Source organism: Lasioglossum baleicum, chromosome 19 (assembly GCF_051020765.1).
Source record: "Lasioglossum baleicum chromosome 19, iyLasBale1, whole genome shotgun sequence".
NCBI classification, from domain to species: domain Eukaryota; kingdom Metazoa; phylum Arthropoda; class Insecta; order Hymenoptera; family Halictidae; genus Lasioglossum; species Lasioglossum baleicum.
The window spans coordinates 6,218,683-6,242,983 of record NC_134947.1 but is presented as its reverse complement, the minus strand read 5'-3'; the positions used below and the strand labels follow the sequence as shown (position 1 = coordinate 6,242,983).

General features: G+C 34.8%; 4 protein-coding genes across 8 annotated transcripts; 2 read left to right on the top strand and 2 right to left on the bottom strand.

The window, feature by feature from the left end:
• Positions 1–592: 592 nt before the first annotated feature.
• On the bottom strand, positions 593–1,897 carry LOC143218414 (gem-associated protein 6). Its single transcript, XM_076443570.1, has 2 exons — positions 1,749–1,897; positions 593–929 (listed from the first exon to the last, which is right to left on the bottom strand). Exons 1-2 carry the CDS (start codon positions 1,895–1,897, stop codon positions 593–595), a joined length of 486 nt encoding a protein of 161 aa, XP_076299685.1.
• Positions 1,898–2,391: 494 nt separating this feature from the next.
• On the top strand, positions 2,392–4,829 carry Trs23 (trafficking protein particle complex subunit 4-like protein Trs23). Its single transcript, XM_076443567.1, has 2 exons — positions 2,392–2,566; positions 3,273–4,829. The coding sequence occupies exons 1-2, from the start codon at positions 2,392–2,394 to the stop codon at positions 3,749–3,751; spliced, it is 654 nt and encodes a 217-aa protein (XP_076299682.1). The 3' UTR covers positions 3,752–4,829.
• LOC143218407 (juvenile hormone epoxide hydrolase 1) lies at positions 3,919–21,448 on the bottom strand. Of its 3 annotated transcripts, none has more exons than XR_013011049.1 (10): positions 21,225–21,448; positions 19,905–20,211; positions 19,160–19,399; positions 18,843–19,078; positions 18,392–18,775; positions 18,202–18,304; positions 16,677–16,743; positions 11,101–16,324; positions 5,799–5,910; positions 5,654–5,713 (listed from the first exon to the last, which is right to left on the bottom strand). XR_013011049.1 is itself a non-coding variant. In XM_076443559.1 (8 exons), exons 1-8 carry the CDS (start codon positions 6,088–6,090, stop codon positions 3,980–3,982), a joined length of 1,416 nt encoding a protein of 471 aa, XP_076299674.1. In that variant the 5' UTR covers positions 6,091–6,105; the 3' UTR covers positions 3,919–3,979. The 3 variants fall into 3 exon arrangements, 1 of the variants encoding a protein (XP_076299674.1); XR_013011048.1 differs by having other exon boundaries at positions 19,160–19,402; positions 21,225–21,444; XM_076443559.1 differs by lacking the exons at positions 11,101–16,324; positions 16,677–16,743; positions 18,202–18,304; ... (3 more) ...; positions 19,905–20,211; positions 21,225–21,448 and adding exons at positions 3,919–4,193; positions 4,267–4,501; positions 4,589–4,791; ... (1 more) ...; positions 5,054–5,295; positions 5,990–6,105 and having other exon boundaries at positions 5,521–5,713.
• A 712-nt stretch (positions 21,449–22,160) lies between these two features.
• On the top strand, positions 22,161–24,286 carry LOC143218413 (tonsoku-like protein). 3 transcript variants are annotated; one of them, XR_013011051.1, is made up of 4 exons: positions 22,161–22,810; positions 23,357–23,614; positions 23,687–23,859; positions 23,946–24,087. XR_013011051.1 is itself a non-coding variant. In XM_076443568.1 (4 exons), the coding sequence occupies exons 1-4, from the start codon at positions 22,798–22,800 to the stop codon at positions 24,145–24,147; spliced, it is 642 nt and encodes a 213-aa protein (XP_076299683.1). In that variant the 5' UTR covers positions 22,161–22,797; the 3' UTR covers positions 24,148–24,286. The 3 variants fall into 3 exon arrangements, 1 of the variants encoding a protein (XP_076299683.1); XR_013011050.1 differs by having other exon boundaries at positions 23,941–24,082; XM_076443568.1 differs by having other exon boundaries at positions 23,691–23,859; positions 23,946–24,286.
• Positions 24,287–24,301: the final 15 nt, after the last annotated feature.

Sequence of the window (24,301 nt, the reverse complement as noted above, 5' to 3'; positions counted from 1 at the left end):
ATTCATGATTGATTAGCATATTTTAAGTAACCCGTAATTTATTTAGAAACAAATATCGAAGCGCGTGTAGACATTTAGAGAGGTAACTTCATGTATTTTTTTATTGAATTAACATAATGTAACTAAAATCAACCAATGTATTTCATTTATTGTGAAAGAGTCATCGTTTCCTGTTTTAGGATTTATTATATGTACACACGCGAGAATATTTTTTTACATCAACGAATGCTTCACGAGAGAAAGTATTTTATTCCGAAATAATTACAATAATATTATAAGATGTTGTATTTGAGCTTATTTTAATGAACAATACAAATCTAGATTGAAATTATTTTTTCAACCGAATATATGCACTGTCTTTTAATGACGTGAATATTTCCAAACGTCAAAAATAGAGATCAATCGATGACACATAAACTTTCATGCGTTGTCATTCATTTTCATAAAGTAATATGCTATTTTGGGAATATTATTATTCCGTTCTCGTATCGTGGTTAAAAAATGAATTTGGGCAATTTTTCTTCGGTTCTCGCCGAATCTAACAAGTACAACTTTCTAAATTGCTTATATTTTATATCGTATATTGAAAATATTAAGTTTCTACACAAGATAATAGACTCTGTATTCTTCCTAAGATAATACTGTTCGCGGATATACAATCGTCAGGCTTGTAAGGTGGCTTTATGGAGAGAACATCTTCGATCATTAAAATATTTTCTTTTTCCTTGATAGGGAACCTGTTTTCACGGAGCATTTTAATCACTGCATTCTTCCGTTCATCCAGAGTTGATTGGAGAAGACATGTTGGTGGGTTCATAAATAATTCTGGTAATTCGTGTAATTCGTCCGAGCAAACTTCTACACTCTTTATAACATGTCCGAAGACGAGTTTTATATCGTTTCGTAGACATCCTTGTAACAGGACAATGCTAAAAGTAGATCACAAATTATTAGAAAAGTAACAAAAAAATACCAGTCCTGCACACAGATATTAGAAGTATGAGAGAACCAGAAACAGAGTTGGGCATTAATCGATTAAAATTTTAATCATGATTGATTGATTAATGTGTACGATTAAAAAAAGGAGTCTTCGAGAAATCGACGATTGATTCAATCGATTGATGAAGTTAATCGTCAATCATTGATTAAATTTTTGCCCAACTCTGACCAGAAAATATTGGATTGTATAAAATTGAGAGCTGGTTAAAATTTTGGGGAAAAAATATCTCAAATACTATTCGAAATATAATCGTTATTCTACAATTCAAATAAAATTTTTAAGAGATCGGTTCATTTGCGATCTATATGGTTGCTCCAATGGAGAAAATGTTGACCATGAAAATCAAGGTCATTTTTGCAGAGACTTTTTTACAAATCTCTGTATGACTGTATACTTATGTTTTATACACCCTGTACATCATATTTTGAGAAATAATATTTTAAACCTGTTTCTAAAACAAATAGAATATTTTCAAATAATCCCGATTATCGATCGTAAATGTTAAATATTTAAGCTATCGTTTCGATCACTTAGTAAATCTAGCAATTTTGCAATAAACTTTTCTTCTTTCCTAACGATTCGGTTCAGTTTTGAACCTTTTTCAAAGGAAAAATTTACGTCTACAAGACAATATATATATTGAATATTTTATTTTGAAAAGTGCACATATTTATAACTTCGAATAAAATAGAAGAGAGCTTGGTACGCACACGTCTATTTAGCAGAAACACACATTTAGAATACTAACCTTTCCGATACAGGATCGACGGTGTAAACAATTCCAGAAACCGTAGAATCATCTTTATTTAAAATCCTTATCTCTTTGCCAACGTAGCTCTTAAACAATAAAGGATCATTTTTATAGATAGTATGGGAAAAATCGAGATTTCTTTCCATGGCACGAAGTATTAACTTTTTGTTATGATATTGTCAAAAGCAGCACACACATACATAGTAAACTAGAACGCTACTATATAAATACAGTAATACAGTTTCGTTGCTTGAACTAGTTGAACTTGAACCAGAGAGAATACGTTGAACTGTGATCACAACATAACCTCAAAGAAAGTTGACATCAGTTGACATTTAACGGTGCTCGTGCAAGTGAAGGCACTGGTACGCGACAGCTTAATTTAAATTTACAATGATGAACTAAAAGTATTAAATACCAAGTTCGTTTGGTTGATACTAGAATGCTACTACAGTATGTACTTAGTAAGTACAGTTTCGCTGCTTGAACCAGAGAGAATACTTTGAACTGTGATCGCAACATAACCTTCAAGAAAATGGTGTTCGTGCAAATGAAAGCATTGTCACTCAACTAATTCTCAACACTCAACTAAGTTCGTAATCAAATAAAATACTGAAGTCTAATCAAAAATCGTTCAAGTATGGTCATATACGGTGTCTATATCGTGTCAAAATCGGGCGGATTGATTTTTAATCATGACCACAACGTTCCACGAATTGAAAATGAGAAGGTCTTCAATTACCCGCTGGATCTAAAACTGAATTACGAAAACAAAAAGATTGTGGTATCGTTCGGTCAGAGGGACGGAATTAATGGTAAGCAAAATACAGAAATATTTTATTTAGTTATTTTACACGAGATATCGTTATAATTAGATAGCGGATTTTATGCATCTGTATGATAAAAACGAGTGGGTGTAATTTAAAACGGCAAATACATTAGAAGAATTTTAAAATACTGTTATATTATTTTCAACTTATTAAACATTTTAAGAAAGAAAATAAATGTCTATTACCCTTTAGATTGTTGAAATTCGGCTCTAGAAAATTATTATTTTGCATAAAGATCCACTGCCAAGTTATAATGTAATACAGGCCTGGGCAATGCTGGCTGATTTCAATCGATCAAAGTTCGAACCTGTTTACGAGGAACTTGATCACATTTCTGCCCACAATGTTGCACTGGCAAGTTACTCACTGCTACTACGTACGCGTGTACATGTACATAAGGCTCTTGTTCGAACCGACATCGATGACGTTTACCAATTCCTTTAATTTTTACGATAGCGATGATTCGGGTACTGGTAAAGAATTCTCAGAGCCTGAAGAATGAATTGAAAGCGAGTAACCTGCTGGCGCAGCATCGTGGGGCTCGTAGCTGACTCCCTAAGCAGGCGAAGAGGAGAAGCAGCCGCGTCTGTTCCTCGCGAGCCAGCATCTGTGACTCGAGCCAGCGTCTGTTCCTCGAGCCAGCATTACCCAGGCCTGATGTAATACATAAATAACGATCGACTTATTGCAGTGGGTCACGTTCTGACTGCAGTGAACGGCAGCCCGGTAATAGGAAGAGAACTAGAGAATGGGAAAGACGTGTTTGATTTGTTGGAGCATCCAGAGTGTTATCCGTTATCGCTTAGGTTCAGTCGTGCTAGGATGACCACGAACGAGAAGATTTTCTTAGCGTCAATGTTTTATCCTCTATTTGCAATCGCTAGTCAACTCAGCCCCGAACCACGTTGTTCCGGGATCGAAATTTTAGAAGGAGACACGTTTAGGCTTCATTGTTACCAGACGTTAACCGGTATTAAGTTCATCGTTGTGGCAGAGTCCACGCAAAGCGGAATAGAAATTCTATTGAAAAGAGTATTCGAATTGTACGCAGACTACGCTCTGAAGAATCCATTCTATTCGTTGGAGATGCCGATCAGGTGTGAATTGTTCGAGACGAATTTGCAGACGTTGTTAGAGAGTGTGGAAAAATCTGGTGCTAGCAGTGCTTAACGTTAAACGTATTATTGCATAGTGGATCAAGTTTATCGCTGGCGAAAAGACTGTATATAAATGGGGATAAAGAACGACGAAGCTCCTTTGTGCTTTTATATACTTCGTCGTATGAAATAAATGTAAGAGATACATATGTGAAAAACTGTATAGGAAATGTACACGTATTAAAATGTAAATGATGCTTTCCTTATATTTTGTATCAATAACGATCACAGTGATTTGTTTTTATGTACTACTCTTAATGCTTCTGAGTTTCTTTATAAAAGTGAAAATGTCGTTGGCTAAAAGTTCCGGCTCCTCGAAAGCTGCGAAGTGTCCTCCACGCGCCATGTGGTGATATTGAATTATATTGGCGTATCTTTCTTTAAGTATGCTCTCAGGCACCAAGAGAATTTCGTTAGGGAAAGCAGCGCAAGCTGTAGGTACCTTTATTGGATGACTGAAAAGAATATTCGAAACATTAATCGGTGACGTAATATTATATATTTGTAACACCTAAATTATAAACTTACTGTTCAATTTTTGTGGCTCTGTTTGCTGAACTTAAAGTCTCCGCGTAAAGACGCATGCTGGTAGTAATGCTATTCGTCACCCAGTATACCATTATGTTGTCTAAAAGTTCGTCGAGCGAGTGCTTCTCTAATAAGCCACCGTCGTTTCGTCGTCTGTAGCCTTTGTTTGTCCACGTGCTGAATTTTTCCAAAATATATACTGCTAGACCATCCGGAGAACTCGACAGAGCCGCTCCTGATATAGACAATTACAAATATATTATAGAAGAATTATCGAGAAAACACTGTACTGCGTAACATTACACAAAAGAGAAAAATGTACCGATCGTGTCCGGTTTCGTAGCTTGTAAGTGGAAATATCCGGTCTCTTCAATAAGTGTCGACAGGGCGGTGCTTAGAGGGTAATATTTATTGTAATGTTCGCTATCTACGTTCACCAAAAACGGGAAATAGGTACCCACAATCGACCAAAACAAAGAGCTTCCAGTCGACAAAGAACACATGTTGCTGTGCAGAGCGATGATCCTGTAAAAAGAATTGAATAAACATCTCTGTCAATCGTTTTCCTTGCGAATCGCGTGAAAGTTCACTAACTTTTCGGGGAAAAGAGTAGCCATGTTAGCGGCAATGTGAGCGCCCCAATCTCCTCCTTGTACGTAAAACTTGTCAAACTTGAGCCTCTGCATTAGATTCTTAAATATAACTGCAACCTGATATAAAAAGACGATTTTGTATTAGAAAAATGATGAAACTTGCATTCGAGTTTACGCGTAGGTCGAAAAATTACATGTGCACTAGACAGTCCTGGGCGAACTGCTCCCTCAGAGAATCCATATCCAGGAAGAGATGGCATAATCAGCTCAAACACAAAGTCACGATCGGCCGAGGGAGTTGTTAGCATGGGTATTATCTTTTGGAACTCGACGATTGATCCGGGCCACCCGTGCATCATCAATAAAGGCAGCACCTTTATGTTCTTATTCTTTGGTAGATTCGTAGGCCGGACATGGTAAAAGTGGATATCCAAACCTGAAGTTCAGAATGTTGATATTAGTATAAAACTGTAGTTTCAACAACACACGAATTGAAAGATTGAAAATTATAGCAGCTATGTATATGTGCTGTTCTGAGAGAGAAAGTATTTTATTCTGAAATAATTACAATAATATCGTAAGACGTGTTATGCATATCGTGTTTGTGCATATTTGGCACATTAATTTTGCATAAAGATCCGCTGTCTAGCGATTAGCTTACCTTGAATATTAGTTTTGAATTGCGGATACTTGTTCAGCAGTGCTTGTCTTTCTGTCCAGTTATACTTGTCCTTCCAATAGTCCAAGATTGTGTTGAGGTGCGTGGTCGACATACCATAAGTCCATGCCGCGTCTTCGAGCGGTTTAGTGTACGGTCTTCTGGTCGCGAGCCGGTGTTTCAAGTCCTCTATAACCTTCGCGTGTACAATTAAACAAATTTTCAAGTATGACGCAAAAGAATACTAAATAATCAGCACCATTCATTTTGCTTTAACTCACCTTGCTCGGCACATCGATGGTAAAAGGCCGTATTTCGGTGGATACTTCCCCATCCTTTTTCGATCCCCAATTCGTCTCGGGTAAAACAGGTACCTTCAGATCGCTTTCGGTGCTGGAAAAAAGCACAAGTCATTTGTACATCAACTGAATCGGATAAATGATACTACAATAACTAAAGTGTCAATAGGTACACATAAGAATATACATTGGACTTTGCTTGTTCAGGTTTATCGCGACATACTTTTACGGTTTTCAAACAACAACGGCTTATTGGTGCTGCAGAGCTGTACATACAAAGTGTAACGATGTCGATAATGTTATCTGTCGCTGTAACATTGTAATCGGGACTTTGTTCTACGTGTAAGTGTTAACGAAGTGACGTGTACGATAATCGTTTTATACATATACAATGTATGTAGTTGCTGTGTCACGATCATTTAATGGCAGACGAACCAAATAAATACTGTATACATTATACATACATGCATACAAGATGATTCTACTTCATTATTAAACAAGATGATTCTACTTCTTTATTAAACAAGATGATTCTACTTCTTTATTAAACAAGATGATTCTACTTCGTTACTAAAAACGAATCTGTAATCAGTAACGGACTAAAGCAGCAATCGTGTCGAAAATTGCTGTATTGGTAAAGAATATTAAACCTTTGCAGTCGGAGCTATTCTAACTCGAAAAACGAATTTTTCTTTCGGTCTGAAATATTTCCGTTTTATATGATTTTCTTAGTTTTATCGAATGTGGTATAGGTATGTATACCACATTAGAGTACAGAGTATAGTATAAAGTAGTATGTATAAAGTGTATGTACAAGTATAAAGTAGTAGTATAAAGTAAATACATACAAAGTAGTAGTATAAAGTATAGTATAGTATACCATATAATATATGTACAATATAAATTGACCAGATACGAATATACCTGGTACATACAATGTTTTCAGCAGTTCATTGAAATATGAAATACGTTTTGTAACGTATTAAATACAAATTTAATAATGCAACAAATATTTTGAATAATACCACCACTCGAAAGGGCTTAAATCTCTATTTCGATTGTAAAAAGATACGTATTCTACTCGTGACGGATCTGTCAAAGAGACGAAGTAGGTTCGGCGCTTTCTATTAGCACTTAGCAGATACATAAATCGACATTGTAGACTTTGATGGAGACGACCCATATGGTTAGTACGTAGCGACAGTTAGAGGTCATACTCATCGTCGTACATATCGTTAACAATCAACACGTTTAAACGCGATTGTTAATCGGTACGTTCAACTTATTTTTTTTAACCGACTTCGAAAAAGGAGGAGGTTACTCAATTTTTTTTCTACGTATGTTCACCGATTACGCCGAGATGGATGGACCAATCAGGACGAAACTTTTGCGCCGCCTCCGAAAAGATTGTATTGTATTTAAGTTCGTGTGTGTTCACATAAATTTAATCGAGATTATTTCATACTTTTCAGTGCATTTGTTTAGTGCGTTTTTTCGAAACCGGTTTAACTTTTTTTTTAGGAAATTTTTTCAATTGCTCGGTCATGAAATTACTATGCAAAAGTTTTGTAACGTTTATTTTTCTACTGCTCGATCATGAACTTGGGGAAGTATACGATGCAAATTCGTGTTATCGTAGTAACATTTTAATGTTACATTACATAATAAGATTGACATACATAAAATAAACGAAAATCGAACTGAAGAAATATTTTCGTAATGTGTGAATTGTAAAATTAATATTACCGGTCTTTGAGATCGCGCGTCTGTGATAACGTCATAGTACTTAATTAAGTGTCTGTGATATGAAAATGATTGAAACATTATGTCAACTTATTCTCTCTAGGCAAGTATGTATGTACCACGTGACGATCGGCACACTTGCAACTAATTAAGAACGTCGAATCTACGTAAGATTTATTAATGTGTACATGCGCGATAACTATACCGCGGATAATTATGTAATTGATTCGTAAACCGACTACATATATACTATATACTAAACTAAAAGTGCTAAACTATATACTATATACTAAAAGAAAAGTATACTAAACAATTTCTCAAGAAAATAGTTCTATATAAAAATTGATTTTTACGACTTTTTTAGCTGGACCAATAACGAAAATTTAAAAGGTGTGTTCGATCAACTCCTATAAATTATACATATACGCCCCGAAAATTTCATTGAAATTGGTTAATTGGTTTACGAGTTATACACGATCGAAAGTGGTAAAAATGGCAATTTTTCATACAACTGCCATTTTTACCACTTTCGATCGTTTATAACTCGTAAACCAATTAACCGATTTCAATGAAATTTTCAGAACGTATATAATTTATACGAGTTTACAAAACGCATCTTTGAAATTCTCGTTATTGGCCCAGCTAAAAAAAGTTGTAAAAATTGATTTTACTATTGTTTTTCACGATTCCGACCAAATGCATTTTTTCAATGAATTTATTAGACCTTATTTGCTAAACTAATTCTTCTAGCCTTACAGAAAAATTGAAGACGTTTGGTCCATTCATAAAAAGTTATTCTGATTTGCTTAGAGCTAAGATCCTGTACATCGAGTTCGAAAACTATCTTTTCCTGAATTGATTTGCGTTTTTTATCGGTCATTCCAACGTCTTCATCGTAGTCTCTGCACTTCATATACATAAATATGTATATGTATTACGTTGGCATACTTCGCGTGCAGATTTTACCGGTACGAAGTACAACATCCTAACATAAATGGATAATACCCCATGTCCAGAGAACAAAGTAAACGAACAAAGAAGACTGTTGTACTTTTTACGAGGAACCTAAACCGGTACCGGCAATTAACGTCAATAACAGCTGAAGCTGTTATCCTGGAATTCTATGTGGTTCCGCGCAAAGCAAAATTATACCCCATAACGAACTTCGAAAAAGTAGAAAATGAACACCAGGTACGTGAAAAAGTCAAGAACGAAAAAGAGAAGAAAATAAAAATAATAAAACATGTCAAATCAAAATGAGCTGCAAGTACATAAAGGTACATAACCTGTACATGTATGTTAGGTTAGGTGCATATGAAATGTCCGATTTGAGAACGCAACTCTTACATGTAAAACGTTTCGATCATGAAATGCTATTATTCGAAATATTGTTTACATTATTAAGTATATCGGTATCTAATCAATTACTAAACATTTAGGTACTGTCCGAGATATTATAACAATTTCATATCCATAAAATTTCAAAAATCATAGGTATTGGAAATATTCTAGATCGGAAGAGGAAGAGATGTTTAATTTTTTCCAGTTCAAATACAAAACTTCGAGGTACAAATTCTTAACGCTAAACGTATCACAACCGGTTCTGGATTTTTTGAAATTTTAAAGATGATGACAGCGGATTTTATGCGTTCACAACAAAAACGAGTAGGTGTAATTCGACACGGTAAAGGCATTAGAATAATTTTAAACCACTGTTATATTATTTTCGACCTATGTGAGAACTGCAAAACCAAGATGACAATCTTGTAAATGAAAAACGTGAATGACCATAATTTTTACCGTAATACAATCGAGAAACTTGAAATTTCAAGATAGAATACATTGGGTACACAAAATTGGACATTTGATATACAACAATTAACCTAATACATTTCTCTAAAACAAAAGAGAAACAACTGAGAGAGAACAATGTTTTTAAGACGACAATGTTTCTGTCATACGCGAGATGATTTTTGTATATCCTTCGTTATATAACCGGCCTTCGTGCGTTTATTACCGAGATACATACATACTTAATCTTTCGAAAATGATATTCGAAACTGTGATTAGCATGGTGGGATACTAATTCCATCTGCAACATTAACGTCTCGCGGTGAGGTTGCATTATTATATTATTATTTCGTTATCACAATATGTACAAAGTTGCAATAGCGTCTGTTACGATTACGATATGTACGTACACATATATGCACATATGGGTACATCGAATCAGGAATTTTCCTAGCAATGTAAATTTGCGCGCATAGCAACCGCAACACTCCTTGTTCCGTCGAACGAAATCGACCGATACAAGTAGATGAGTCGTGTATGTACTGAGAAACTTGCAGTTACTCAAGAAAGTGTTTACCTGACCTTTTTTTAAGGATTTGGAATAAATCAAACAATTGCAATTGGTAGGAATCACGTGAATAAAAAGACACTTCTTAAAACATTGATTTGAGCCCGCAATGAAAATTTGAAATATGCATTTTGTTTGTATCTATGTTAGTTGTACCAAAACTACGATTTTCATTATGTTAATCGACATGTTTAATTTGATTTCGATCAAATTTTCAGCATGTGCATAACTGTGACATACATATTTTTAATTTTCTTTACAGGGGCTCGAGTAAAAAGAGTTTTGAAAAGTGCTTTTTGTGTTTTCTCGTGTAATTACTACCAGTTGTGATTTTTTTCAAAATCTTTTGTGCACATAACTTTCAGTTTAGTTCGATTTTGACAAAGTTCTACTGTTTCAAAGGGCATTCGAAATTCTAACACGATCGTGAGCCACTAAATGTATATTATATACTAAAATTGACTAAAATATACTAAAATGAACTACAATATACTAAAATTTACTACAATATACTGGAATATACTACAATATACTAAAATTTACTACAATATACTGGAATATACTACAATATACTAAAATATACCGAAATATACCGAACTATATTATACGGTGTTTAGCTACCGGCATTCAGAAATATCGGAAGATTATAATAATTTTTAAACACATATAATAGGTCCGAAATGTATTCGAACAGTAAAAGATCCATACATAAAATCTTTGTAAAGCTTCAATCTTAAGAAAGAAGTTTTCGATATATTTCTCGAGATATATTATTTCAACTTGTAAGTTTATCCAGAGAAACCCGTGTCTTCCGTTTCCTCAGACCGCTATACATACATGTATATGCCACGCAGGAAGATCGTACGTTAAAATGACTAATGAAATTGTGAAAGTTGAGATTTCAAGCTTTCCAACGGGTCCAGGTTTATCGATGTACAATTCTTTTCTTCGGAATTATAACAGTTTGAATATATCGACAATGTTTCGAGAGACTCATTGGTGATGAAATAAATATTTGTTCGAACTATACCGTGTTTATTAGAATGTAAACAGTGCGAATCGCTGTTTACACGCGATCAAACGAGAAATGAATCATTGTTTGTATGATTTAATATAAATTTCAAATACAATCGTGAGAATTTTGTTCGAACAGAGTGCTAAATAGAAGTTCAAAGAATCTACCTGCTCCAGTAAAAGAAGATCCCAAGAGCGACGGGAGCGAGTAGTGCTATCGCTTTCTTCATGTTGCTTCGGGTCGGATGCGGAACACTGAGTGAACCGTGCCACCGGTAACACTGAAATAAGTATTCCTCTTATCGGAATTTCGTAGTACAGTTAATAAGAAAAATAAAGTCCACACAGGTACTGTAGTATCCAGTCTTGTCAAGCAAAAAGTGAGAGAATTTGCTACTCAGCACCACCTAGTGGTCGCATTCCGAAAGCGCCACTACTGTGCATCTGTGTGCATCACTGTGCATATATGTATACAGGGCTTACAGGGTGAACCGGTGAACCACGAATCGTCACCAGTGGAGATTTATTTACTCCGTTATTTAGTAGACTATGCGGATCTTTATGCAAAATAAAAATTGTCTGCATCGATTGCAACGAATAGACACTAAATTGAATGTTGTTTCTTCCCTTAATGATTTTAATAGAGGAGAAATCATGTATTGACATCTTCAATTCGAAAAATTTTCCAACAATTTTCAATTTTCCTATGAATGCGTAAATATACGCAGTATAGTTATCAGCAGTCCGTTCGAAAATATTCTTATCAGGTATAGTTTCAAGTTTCAAGAGAATTTTCACGTGATTATAGCAAATTTTTTGTAAAAAAATATAAAAAAAGCAATCTTGTGCAATTTTTTTCATGTTATGATACTTACCGAGTTAGTCTTGAAATCTTCTAACACATAGGCGTAAAAACATTATAGGGGCACCAGCGAAAAATTGAAGCTGACCTTAGGAAAATCATGAAAAAAATGAGTTGACAAAAAATTTGCTATAATCACGTGAAAGCTCTCTTGAAACCTGATAAAAACGTTTTCGATCGGACTGCTGATAACAGTGCTCTACTGGTCACGATTCGTGGTTCACCCTGTATACATATATATGTATATAACATATGCGTATCAGCATTTCCTATCTGATATCAATGTCAGTGGTTCACAAAATCTGATTCTTTTCAATTCACATGCACGTGTGTCTAATATCACGAAAGATGCAACACTATGGTATATGTAACATATTTTGTAAAACATTGTGTTTTAGCATTGTGTTTTAATCAGAATAACTTTTTTATGAATGGACCAAACGATTTCATTTTTAGAATTAGTTTAGTAAATGACGTCTGAATAGCATTTGATCGGAATTGTGAAAAACAATGGTAAAAATTGATTTTTACAACTTTTTTAGCTGCGGGCCAATAACTAAAATTTCGAAGATGTGTTTCATAAACTCGTATAAATTATATATATATATGTTCTGAAAATTTCATCGAAATTAATTTTAGGTTAATTGGTTTACGGATTATAAACGATCAATAATATATATTGGTAAAAATTGCAACTTTTCGTGATTTTCGGCCTGCATGCAAATGCCATTTTTTATTATGCCAATATGTTTCGCATTGAATACTATAAAATTATCATATTGTAACGATTAACATGGATAAAAGATCATAAACCGCGAAATCGAAATTTTAAAGGGAGCACATTCAAAAATTGCCGCAGTAAACATTACTACTACGAATTTTATGCAATTATGACAAAAATGAGTGAAACACGAAACAGTGAAAACATCGGACGAGTTTAAGAGAATTGTATTATTGTTTATAACTAATACAATTATTAGAAGAAACCTCTGTTATCTTGCAATCGACAAAACTTTTATTTTTCCATAAAGATCCACAGTGTAATGATTAAAAATTAACAAATAGGCTTAAGAATTAACAAACAGTATTTTGGCTGTATTCAAATTTATTTGATAAATAAAAATCAAAAAATATTTATGGTTACAGTGCTTATAGCTTTACTAGTAACGAACGAAAAAGTTATACATATATATTTGTTTCGTTCAAGTACCACCGTACAGAATGCACGAAAAGTTTTCTACATGAGGACGACAGTATACATTATACATATTCGTTGGGAATTATGTACTATGAATTTATACGAACACACGATTTATTTTTTGTTATCGTTCAGCGGTAAAATTAACCTCTTACGCTATTGCATTAAACTACATCTAACAAATCAGTTTTCCTGTATAATAACTATTCGGAAGCAATATCTTTGGCAACTTTGAACAGTTTGAATTACTATTGAAATATTTCTAATTGACTGTTTAACGTCGTACACTTTTGTTTTCTATGGTGTAATTGATTAGTTACGCATCGAATGCACTTGACACAATTATATAGTACATATTATATAATATATATTTTTCGATCTTCTTTAATAATGTTATGTAAAATGCAATTTCTCGAAAATTTTCACCCTCGCCAAATATAACCCGTATATCGTCTGCATGTATTGCGATCATTTCTTGTATGGGAAAGTGTACAATTTCTTTTATTAATAATTTACATATCTCTCCACAAAATTATCATTCAAAGTCGAAATGCATTTCAGCCGTGCCGGAGACAAAAATTTACGAAAAAAGAAAAAAAACTGAATATTACATATAAAATTATACGAAAACTTTTATATTTGTAAATATATCTTTACAGTTATACTTTCTTAACAATTATTAATAAAGCACCATTAACATTTAAGCAAGAAAATATTCTTACACGTATACATATAGAAAAACAATTGTATATTTTCAAGAAAAATTAATTGGAAGCACTGTGTCGCGTATATAAGCAGCTTCATTATTTTAGAAAATCGAAACAGTTTCACGTTCAACGATATTTCATTACGCGTAACATAATAAATATGTAGTTTTTGTCATGAGTTCTCAATGAAAAAAAAAATGTATCGGACAAAAAAAAAAAGGATTAGAAACAAAGAACGATACACGACAAAATTGTCATTATTTTCGGCTGAGACTGCTCTAATCGGATCTATCGGAAAGACGTTTCTAGCGTTACCACACATTAAATGTTAATATTTGGAAACATTTTATATCACCTTTGGCCATATATTAATTATATGACGTATCTAATGTTTTATGAAATTGTCAACAGTATACATTTATATGTGTGCTAGTTACCAGGTACTAGTTAATGTTTGCTTCATAAAAAAAGAACACTTTTCGAGTGGAGGACTATATATGTACCTTCGGACAGTACTCATGGTTCTCAGATTTGCATTGCACGGAAATTATGCGCTACATTACATAAACATTCTAAAGATAATGTCAAATTACTATAACGAATGTACGTAATATCGTTTGTCCTTAAATTATGGTTAGAAAATAATATTTAAATTATTTAATGCAATGTCAACTAGTACATATGTATATATATATGTATTATATACAGTAGCGGACAAAAGTTTAAGACCGCTCTAAAGAAGACGATAACTTTTTTAATATTGTACTATACGATTTGAACTCTTTTGGGAAGCTAGAGCAATAAGTTTACTAAAGGATGTGAAAAGAAATTTTTTCAAAAATTGCAATTGATCGGAATTGTTGAAAAAAATACTAAAAGTTGATTTTTTAAACTTTTTTATGTGGGTCTATATTGAAAATTTAAAAAATACGTTTTGTAGATCTGTGTCGATTAAAAATATTCTGAAAATTTCGTCGAAATAGGTCGACGTTGCCAATTTTCACGATTTTCGACAGTAAATTGCAAATTTTACCATCTTTAAACGTTTGTAGCTCATTGTCGACCTATTTCGACGAAATTTTCAGAATATATTTAATCGACACAGATCTACAAACCGTATTTTTAAAATTTTCAATATAGGCCCACATAAAAAAGTTAAAAAATCAACTTTTAGTATTTTTTCAACAATTCGATCAATTGCAATTTTTGAAAAAATTTCTTTTCACATCCTTTAGTAAACTAATTGCTCTAGCTTCCCAAAAAAGTTCAAATCGTATAGTACAATATTAAAAAAGTTATCGTCTTCTTTGGAGCGGTCTTAAACTTTTGTCCGCTACTGTATATAAAGAACAACACCTTCGCGTGTCGTAGGCATTCGTTTGTTTTTTTTCTTTTTGATTTTTAATCAATGTGATTGAGGTATGGCATTTTTTCATTTGATTAGCCAAAACCTGAGGTGCTCATTATTTGATGAAAGTATTACGATAGTCGTACAAGACTGCGGATCTTTATGCAAAATAAAATTTTCGTATATCGATTGCAAGTTGTAGGAGCTAACTGAAAATTTATTTTCCTCATTCATGATTTTTATATGGGCATTGTTAAACAACTTTAATCGTTTTCCTGTTTTGAATTACACCTATGATTCATTTTTGTCATAAATGCATAAAATCCGCAGTCTCTATTGTGATCTCTCGAAAAGAGATTCGTACTATGAAAACATAAATGTAAATAATCAACGAACGTGCGAATAATAGTAACAATACATTTAACCTTCGGTGAATGTTTAAATATTCATGTCCACTGTGAACGTAAGAAAACGTAATTACTTTGAGTTTCGGAAAAAGCTTTTCAGACTATATCTCTTCTTTCTCACGTGAGTGACGACAACAAGATTTACTGCTGTATGATTTAAGAAGAACAAAAAAGAAAAAGACAGTAGAGTCGATAAATAGATGAAAAATTAAATAGAATTCTTCTATATTATACGAACAAAGCGTTGCTCTAACTATCAAGTTAAAATTAAGGAATAATCATGTTTTATCGATAAGTGAAAAGTCAAAAGGCACCGTGTTCCCCCAATATCCTACAAATATCTCATTGCACCTTAAATTAGATCAGAACGTAATTATGTCTGTTAATAAATAATATATATATATATATCATATAATTATATATATAAGATCAGATCGTTAAATTAGTCTTTTACTTCGAGAATGTAAATAGTACTCGACATTTTCGAAAATATAATCTCAAAGAAAGGTTTCTCTAAATCGATCGATATAAACTTGTTTTTCTTTTTTTCTTTTAAATAAGTTGCCAGCGTTTCACGCTACAATTGGAGAATCAAAAGAGCTTTTTTATACATTAAAACTTCAACACTTATTCTATAAATTCTCGATCATGGATTAAAAAAAGATCGAGGCTAGATGGAACGATTAAAATTTTCAACAATCTACACTGTCGATAGATGTAAACGAATAATAACAGATCCATGGCTCAATTTGTTACACTTGAGACTAGAACAAGTCCTCCTTGGAGAATGTTAAGACGATAATTCGAGACCTAAACGTGCGAACGCCATTTCCTTTCGCAATCGTATAATTTCCCAATAAACATCGTGAACTGAAACAAATATGTAACATTAAAATTCTTTAAAAACTAACCTCTCGATTCTACATGCACGAAGTTTTCGTTTTCGTTCTGTAACTATCTATTACATTGTCGTTATGTCATCGATTCATTTAATCTATTCAAAAATTGAGCATATTATTATGGTGCAAAGTGTAAGTAAATACTAAACACACCAAAACTAACATTTTTTATCGCCAATTGAAACGCGTAAGGAATCAAATTAATTTTTATCAAAGATTTGTAATAATTTCTAATCTATGGCTGTTGCCAAGACATTCAAGAACCGAGCAACACACACATTATTATTTTATTCCTGTAAATGAAATTTAAATGTATGATTTACCTGAGCTTTTGACAAGGCCACGCTCAACATATCGTAAATAATTCAAGAAATCGCAGACCGCTATAATCTATAAAAAGAAAGGAAGAAAATGTGATTGAATATTTATACACAGGGTGGCAAGAAATAACGGAGTTAAACATTTCGTATTATAATTCTGTCAAATCGACGAATTTTGAAAAACCAAATGATAACAACCATAACATATAGACCTTTAGTATTCATATATTTAAGAAGTTTCGAAGTGGCCACCCTTTGAGCCGATTCGGAGGCTCAAACGTGTTTTGAAATTTTCGGCTATGGGCCGCAGCTCTTCTGGCGTCATTCGGTCCCACACCCGGCGCAGAGATTTTTTCAGCGACTCGAAACTTTTATGGGGCTGAGCACGGGCCCTGGCCTCGAAAATCGGCCAAACGCTGTAGTTCATAGAGTTGAGATCCGGTGAGTACGGCGGCCATTCCGCAGATGTGATGAAACCTGGAAAATGGGATTTGCTACGGTTTTCGTGGATCAAGGGGTCAAAATCAACCAAGAAGTGTATCGACGGGACATTCTCGAAGCCGTCGTACTTCTGTGGGCCCAACAGCACCTCGGCGATCCGGTATAGACGTTACAGCAGGATTCCGCGCCGGCCCACAGGGCGAAAACAACTCAGGAGTGGTGCAAAGCCCATTTTCCAGGTTTCATCACATCTGTGGAATGGCCGCCGTACTCACCGAATCTCAACCCGATGGACTACAGCGTGTGGTCGATTTTGGAGGCCAGGGCTTGTGCTCGGCCCCATAAAAATTTGGAGTCATTGAAAAAATCTCTGTACCAGGAGTGGGACCGAATGGCGCCAGAAGAGCTGCGGCTCATCGCCGAAAATTTCAAGACACGTTTGAACCTCTGTATCGGCGCTAAGGGTGGCCACATTTCGAAACTTCTTAAATATATGAATACTAAAGATCCATGTTATGGTTGCTATTATTTGATTTTTCAAAATTCGTCAATTTGACAGAATTATAATAAGAAATGATTATAACTCCGTTATTTCTGTCCAACAAACTTCATCTTTTTTTTCACGTTCCGATTTTCACTATGCGATTAGAGATTTTTTGCGCCGATTCCGAATCTGCCCTTAACTTTTTTCCCTAGACGCACAGTTTTCGAGAAATTTGATTTTGGAAAAGAAAGCATATTTTTCAAGTTTGAACAAATATTGTGATGTTATTATAGAAGATATTGAATTGTTCTTTACAGTAAAAGATTCTGTAGACTTTCGCGAATACAGTGGCATCCAATATTAATACATTATGAATGTTTAAACAATCATTAAAGACTTTTGCACCAATTTTTCAGGATATTTTTCAGTTTATCTTCAAAAGTAAGGGCCCAGCGTAAAATCAAACTATATCACGCGATAGAGCAGACTTTTATCTTGTCGTCTACGTGTAACGATTGTTCGAACATGTTTAAACGTTAAGCATCGTGAAAATCGAAAGGTTTTTTGGCTGTTGGACAATGGTTTTTAAATTAGCAAACTCACTCGGTTGCGACAAATTTGTGATATGCTGTACCACTGATTTTCTTGATCCCCAAGTCTCATACGATAATAACATTGTCGCGGCGCTTCTAGTAATATACATTTTCTGAAAGCAATGGAATAGATTTCGTCAAACATGTCATAAATAGAATTCTGCTCGAATTCTGTTCCTTTATCGGAATGTACGACTCACTTTCGAAAAGTAAATTTAGTTTTGTCGCTGATGGCCTCGATAAATATGATACCATCGAGAACGGCTTGTCTAACTCTTGTACCCAACTCTTTATTAGGAAAATCAAGACAAAGATCGATGTCTTCTTTGAAAATTCTACCGACGAAAGGGTCACCTTTGTCTACGCATGGATTAGCTTTCCATTTAAGAAACTCCGTGTGAACTCTGGGATCAACTTCCAGACCGAAATCTTTACATTCTTTCTCTTTCTCCTTGTCTGAATCTTTCTTCCAATCTCTTTCCAGAGATTCTCGATCAGATGGTAACGATGGTCTTTGTTCTCTCAGCGGCGAGTCAGGTGGAGAATTCTCTCGTCCGTACTTTAAATTGAAATGTGACGGTGATCTAAGAAGACAACCATTCAGTGTAGGTAATGCATGTACTTTGTAGATAGTTTTCGAAGTATCTTTACCTTCGATGTTTCCTTGCGAAAAGACCTTGTTGACCGTCTTCAATGTTCAGACGACTTTTCGTGTCGATTTGAGGATGTAAATGAAAGTTCGGTTTGGCTGGCGTTGAAGTCAGCACTAAAGTTTTCAAAGCTGCAACCTCGGCAGCTAAAACTTCTGCTTTCATACGACTTTCCTCCAATAGGCGTTCAGCCGTAGCTTGACGTACGTTTGCTTCTCGAACCATGTTGTGCGCTTCCTATTAAACATGATAATTCTATTGAGCTGCATCTGATGATCGATTTTCTACGCTAGTTTATTAAATCTATCGATGTTTTACTTGAAAAAGGCTGGCAGTGAGTTCTTCCAATTCAGCTTCGACATCCTGTTTGATTCTCGAGAGTCGAGTGACTTCTTCATCTTTCAATTTCAACTCCTCGTGGGCCTTCTTAAGTTCACCTTGTAATTTTGCTACAGCGTGCTCCTTTACTTCGGCTATAGCCCTTCCCCATTGTAAAGTAGTTGGAGATGGTGGCTGATCATTCTGTTTCATAGAACATGATTTCTCTTCGTTCTCCGACTTCTTAAATGAAGAAAATAACATAAGTATTTATATACACATCGAGACAATTATGACTAGACTGCGGATCTTTACTTTTCCGAAGCTTCGACTCTTCCAAGATTCAATGGAAAATGCATAAACATCCGCAGTCTAAAACAATTATTATATTAATATATACTACAATTATTAACTAGTAACAATAAAGATTTTAAGCGAGGTCTAACAAATACGAATGTCACGCCTTTCTTTTCAAATGAAATGAAATTTGAGTGATTTCTAATCAATATTTAAGCATTAAAATAAATGTAGCCATACGAAAAATATAAATTTTCTTTTCTCTTCTACAACATTTTTTAAGGAAAATGTTTCTGCAAGGGATTATGATTTTTTTCAATTTTATGGATATGAAATTGATGTAATACCTCGTACAATAGCTAAATGTTTAGTAATCGATTAGACACCGACATATTTAATAGCGTAAACGATATTTCGAATAAGGATTGAAATATAGATAAGAAATTACCTGAACATCTTTTGAAGGTAACGATAGTTTCGAAGGGATATTGCAACAATTGATTTTGGACGAATCATTGATGTGATCTTTGTTATTCGCTAGAATCTCCGCGTCCACTTCGTCGAATGCGACAGGAGACGGTTTTTTGTTATGATTTTGATTTTCGAACAGTTTCTGTTCATTCTCGTTCAATCTTGCCAGAATGTCACAGGATTTTGAGAGTTTTCTTTCTTCCATCGTTGATGAATTTTAATATCGCAATAGAACATTGTGGAGCTTTCCTTTGTACTTGACTGATAGAGCAGCGTTGGTTGAACTAGAATTAAATATAACAATTATTACAAAAACGAGTAACTCTTTATTTAACTTTCGGTTGCTCGCACTCCACTTTGTTTATGCTCGAAACACTGAATTTAAAGTTTCGAGGCTGTAGGTATCGTGTGCGAGTAATTAAAAGTTAAAAAAAATAAAATGAACGGCAAAACTTAACATTCTGACATCATTCGATAATTGGGGAACCTAATTTTAAATTGAACGCAAGGCGTATTACACAATATCACATGTGTATATATATATGCACATATATATATATATATATATACATATCACACATGATCCCTGAATCTAAAAACGGAGATTACAAAATGCACAATTCTGATGCTTCTTTTGCGTAGAATAGTAAATTAATACTACATTCATCTGTGCCGTAGTCTAAATGCAGTTTTTCATAAGGAAAGTGCGTTGTTTAATTTATTGAAAAATACATCTAATCGTTAGACTGTGGATCTTTATGCAAAATGAAAATGTTCTGCATCGATTGCGGGATAAAATAAAAATTCATTTCTTCCCTTGATAACTTTGTTACATTAAAAACAAATTTTTCGAATCCTTTACCGTTTTATATTTCACCCAACCAATTTCTTCATAAATGCATAAAGATCCGCAGTCTGCTAATTACAAATATATGGCAACAGTGCCACGATAATTCTATTTCAATTGTTAGAACGACGCGCATCCGATTTATAATAATCACAGAATGCTCGACAAAGGGAATGCCTGATCTAACGGAGCGCCTTAATTAATAGCAATTTATCTCTGTAATTACAAGCGCGGAAGGGATAATCTCGTGAAGTACTGTTGAAATTCATGAGAGCGAAGACTTGTTAAACGACGGGAGTAAGAAGAACGATGTTTTACACGCGTTAGAATGGAGAAAAACAAGACAGCATCCAAACGCCGTGGGAAAGAATTTATCAGCATCAAGAGAATCCGTGTATCGATCCAAACTCGGTGTGATTCGAAACTGAAGAATATCAGCGTGCAGCTTACCCGTAAATTTCTTTTTACACAACTCTCCTGCCATTAGTAGATTTGACGAAGATCATAAAAAGAGGTGAAGAGACGTCCGATACCGTTTTCGCGCAATATGTCAACTTCGTGTCACTGTTCCACGGCACGCTGCAGCCATCACCTTTTAGTGAGCCGCAAACACGGTCGGTCCGACACGGTCCGACTGAAGTCCTGAAGTCCCACAGTCCCACGGAATGAATGAACTTTCAAGCGCCACAGGTTACCTACTGTTACCTACTGTACAACGCTCGTACTACCTCGTACCAGCTCGTACTTGCTCGTACTTCAGCTTCAGCTCCGTAGATTATAAAGCGAGTCAAGTTTACGTATTTACGTCTCAAATCACGCGAATCCATTTTATGTAGTCAACCAAAATGTATAGATTATTTAAAACCTCTCTGTATTTAGTATTTAACACAGGTCTGCACAAATTCTCATTATAAGTATTAGTAGACGATTCTTGCAGCTAGAATCAGTGAATTGAATGCGAGATATGCGGTGATGTATTCTTTTGTTTGTACGATCTCTTCAGGAGAAATTGGTTCTAAAATTCCACGAAGTATTGCGCACGCGATTGTTCTTTATAAACGATAAAATGATTTTTATTGCTTTGCTATACGGACGCTGATATAACACGTGCAAGAGAACGACGAGAAAATTCGATGAATCAAGTTTCAAATGCGTACGTACGAAATGTTCGAGCGTTCGATTTTCATTTTTAAAATTCCATCGAAAGCTTGGTCTGTATTTATATATACCCCGACGGCACACCGGCTCGGTTTCAGCCTGGCACCCACTGGCACCTGTGCACAAAATGGCGCGATTTTCGCCTGCCGAGGGCTCGAGCCCAGGGCCTGCCGGCCGGGCTAGGATTCAGCCGATTTGCAAGATTGCAAGGGTGCGGGATTCGCGTTCTCATTGCGTGATAATACAAACACGGGTTTTTTCAGTAGTCAAAAACGCCAGATAAAGGTCAATCTAAGCAGCAATCGCCCTCAAAGGTCTTATTTATTAACTTATTATACTTTTGTCGGTAACAAGGGAGACTGCTACGCATTTGCAAAGTACTGCCACATTGATGCGACCCGCCCTGTGTCGCGCATGCGCGAGAAAAGTTGGGCCCAATCGAAGCACTGATTGGCCACATTAGTGTAATTATAATATTTTCTCACTGTTCCGTTTCGCGTTATTTCAGGCATACAATTGATCCAATCGTTTCCATTTAAACTTTTACGAAATACTGTAGTAAATATTTATATATATATATATATGTTAATTGTTTAGTATTTAGTGAAAATTTCCTCTCTGGTAAAAGTGCCTTATTCTTTTATTTCAGATGATAATCATTAATCTACATATGTAAATATATATGTATTTATATAGATGTATAGCGATTTTAAACCATTTTAAACCAACCTCGCTTCGTTTCTCCATCCATAGGAATTTGTGCTTTCTTCTTTACCGTTATAAATATGCTATAGTGTCTGAAAAGTTTCTTTGAATCGAACATCGTGCGTCTACCGAGACTCGTTTGTTTTTAAACAACTGCACAATGGATTTGGAAAGTAAGTATTAGTTTATAGTACTGTATATGTTTAGTGCTGGTTGTTTATTTCATTATGTTCGTATTTGTTCTATTCGCAATATTCAGTAAACATTGTGAATATATATATATATGAGGTCGTTGCATGTGAAATGTCCGATTTTTAACAGTAACGTTAAACAACCGTAGCTATTTCTTATTGATCACAAAGAATTACACGTTTCTTCATTGTATTATGGTTGTATCGCGTGTTTCATTTACAAGATTGTCATCTCTGGACTGCGGATCTTTATGCATTTATAACAAAATGGAGTAGATGAAATTGAAAATCGTTGGAAAATCGTAAAAATTGAAGATGTCAATATATGATTTTTCCTCTATTAAAATCATTAAGGGAAGAATTCAATTTAGTTTCTACGTGTTGCAATCGATGCTTGGATCGTATTTCTTTCTTCTTCATTTGCATTGTAAAATCTGACATTTCATATGCAACCTAATATATACGTTCTAATGATATTACTTGCTTTATTGTCGACAATAATTATTAATGTATAACACGATACAACAGGATTAATTAAAAAGAAGAAGCGGGCGAAGCGAGATGGCAATTTCCAGCAGTTGGCCGTAGTCGTTAAAGAGCTTGGAGACATATATTTCGAGACGGGAAAGTACGAAGACGCTTTACAAGAATACACGGAGCAGTTGGAGGTTTGTAACATGTTGGATGACAAGTTGAACGTTGCCGTAGCTCATAGAATGATCGGAGAAACACAAGCGAACCTTGGAGCCTACGAGGAAGCATTGAAGCATCAGAATCATTACTTGGGTTTGTTTTTTTAACGTTTGTCGGTGTGTAAAATTATGCAAACAATTGGGTATAATAAGATTTTTGTCTTAGGTAGAAGGAGCCAAGGAAACGAACAGTTTATTAGAGGAACAAAGAGCTTACGCCACATTGGGTAGAACATATTTTTGCTGGGGCGAAAGCCTGGTCGAAGACTCTGACAACAGGCCAGAGATTCTATCTAACGCGAGGAAAGCATACATGAAGAGTATACGACTGTGCAACGAGTATGTTTTACGCGTACATAACAAGCGATATTAATTCTTTGTGTACGAGAGCGATGTTTGACTAATCGATTAATTGTCTAGATTAGGAGAGACAAATGTAGAGTTGAAGGAATTGATTACTATGCGGGCACGGTTGCTTTTAAACTTGGGCTTGGTACTGGAAGCTCAGAAGGAACATTCTCAAGCTGTCGATCTCATGGAGAAAGCTGCAGGCTTGTGCGAAACGCACAATCTGCAAGAAGATTTTCACAGAACGCAAATCGCTTTGGGCGGAGTTCACGAACGTAAACATGATTACGATTCAGCGTTGAGGCACTTCGAAGCGGCCGCTGAAATCGACAATGTGCTTCTGAAAGCGGAGGCGCGACTTTTTCAGGCGGAATTACTATTGAAAGTGGAAAGATGGCACGAGTCGCGCAAGATACTGGTTTCCCTTTACGTT

What these genes read in the sequence shown, in the direction of transcription:
- LOC143218414 (XM_076443570.1), bottom strand. Translation starts at nt 1,897, where the DNA reads ATGGAAAGAAATCTCGATTTTTCCCATACTATCTATAAAAATGATCCT. An exon ending in GTCGATCCTGTATCGGAAAG is followed by an intron (nt 930 to 1,748) that starts GTTAGTATTCTA and finishes ATCTACTTTTAG; the next exon opens with CATTGTCCTGTTACAAGGAT.
- Trs23 (XM_076443567.1), top strand. Translation starts at nt 2,392, where the DNA reads ATGGTCATATACGGTGTCTATATCGTGTCAAAATCGGGCGGATTGATT. An exon ending in TCAGAGGGACGGAATTAATG is followed by an intron (nt 2,567 to 3,272) that starts GTAAGCAAAATA and finishes GACTTATTGCAG; the next exon opens with TGGGTCACGTTCTGACTGCA.
- LOC143218407 (XM_076443559.1), bottom strand. Translation starts at nt 6,090, where the DNA reads ATGTACAGCTCTGCAGCACCAATAAGCCGTTGTTGTTTGAAAACCGTA. An exon ending in ATTCAAAACTAATATTCAAG is followed by an intron (nt 5,296 to 5,520) that starts GTAAGCTAATCG and finishes TCTGAACTTCAG; the next exon opens with GTTTGGATATCCACTTTTAC. An exon ending in AGAGCCACAAAAATTGAACA is followed by an intron (nt 4,194 to 4,266) that starts GTAAGTTTATAA and finishes TATTCTTTTCAG; the next exon opens with TCATCCAATAAAGGTACCTA.
- LOC143218413 (XM_076443568.1), top strand. An exon ending in GCATCAGAATCATTACTTGG is followed by an intron (nt 23,615 to 23,690) that starts GTTTGTTTTTTT and finishes TGTCTTAGGTAG; the next exon opens with AAGGAGCCAAGGAAACGAAC. An exon ending in AGTATACGACTGTGCAACGA is followed by an intron (nt 23,860 to 23,945) that starts GTATGTTTTACG and finishes TGTCTAGATTAG; the next exon opens with GAGAGACAAATGTAGAGTTG.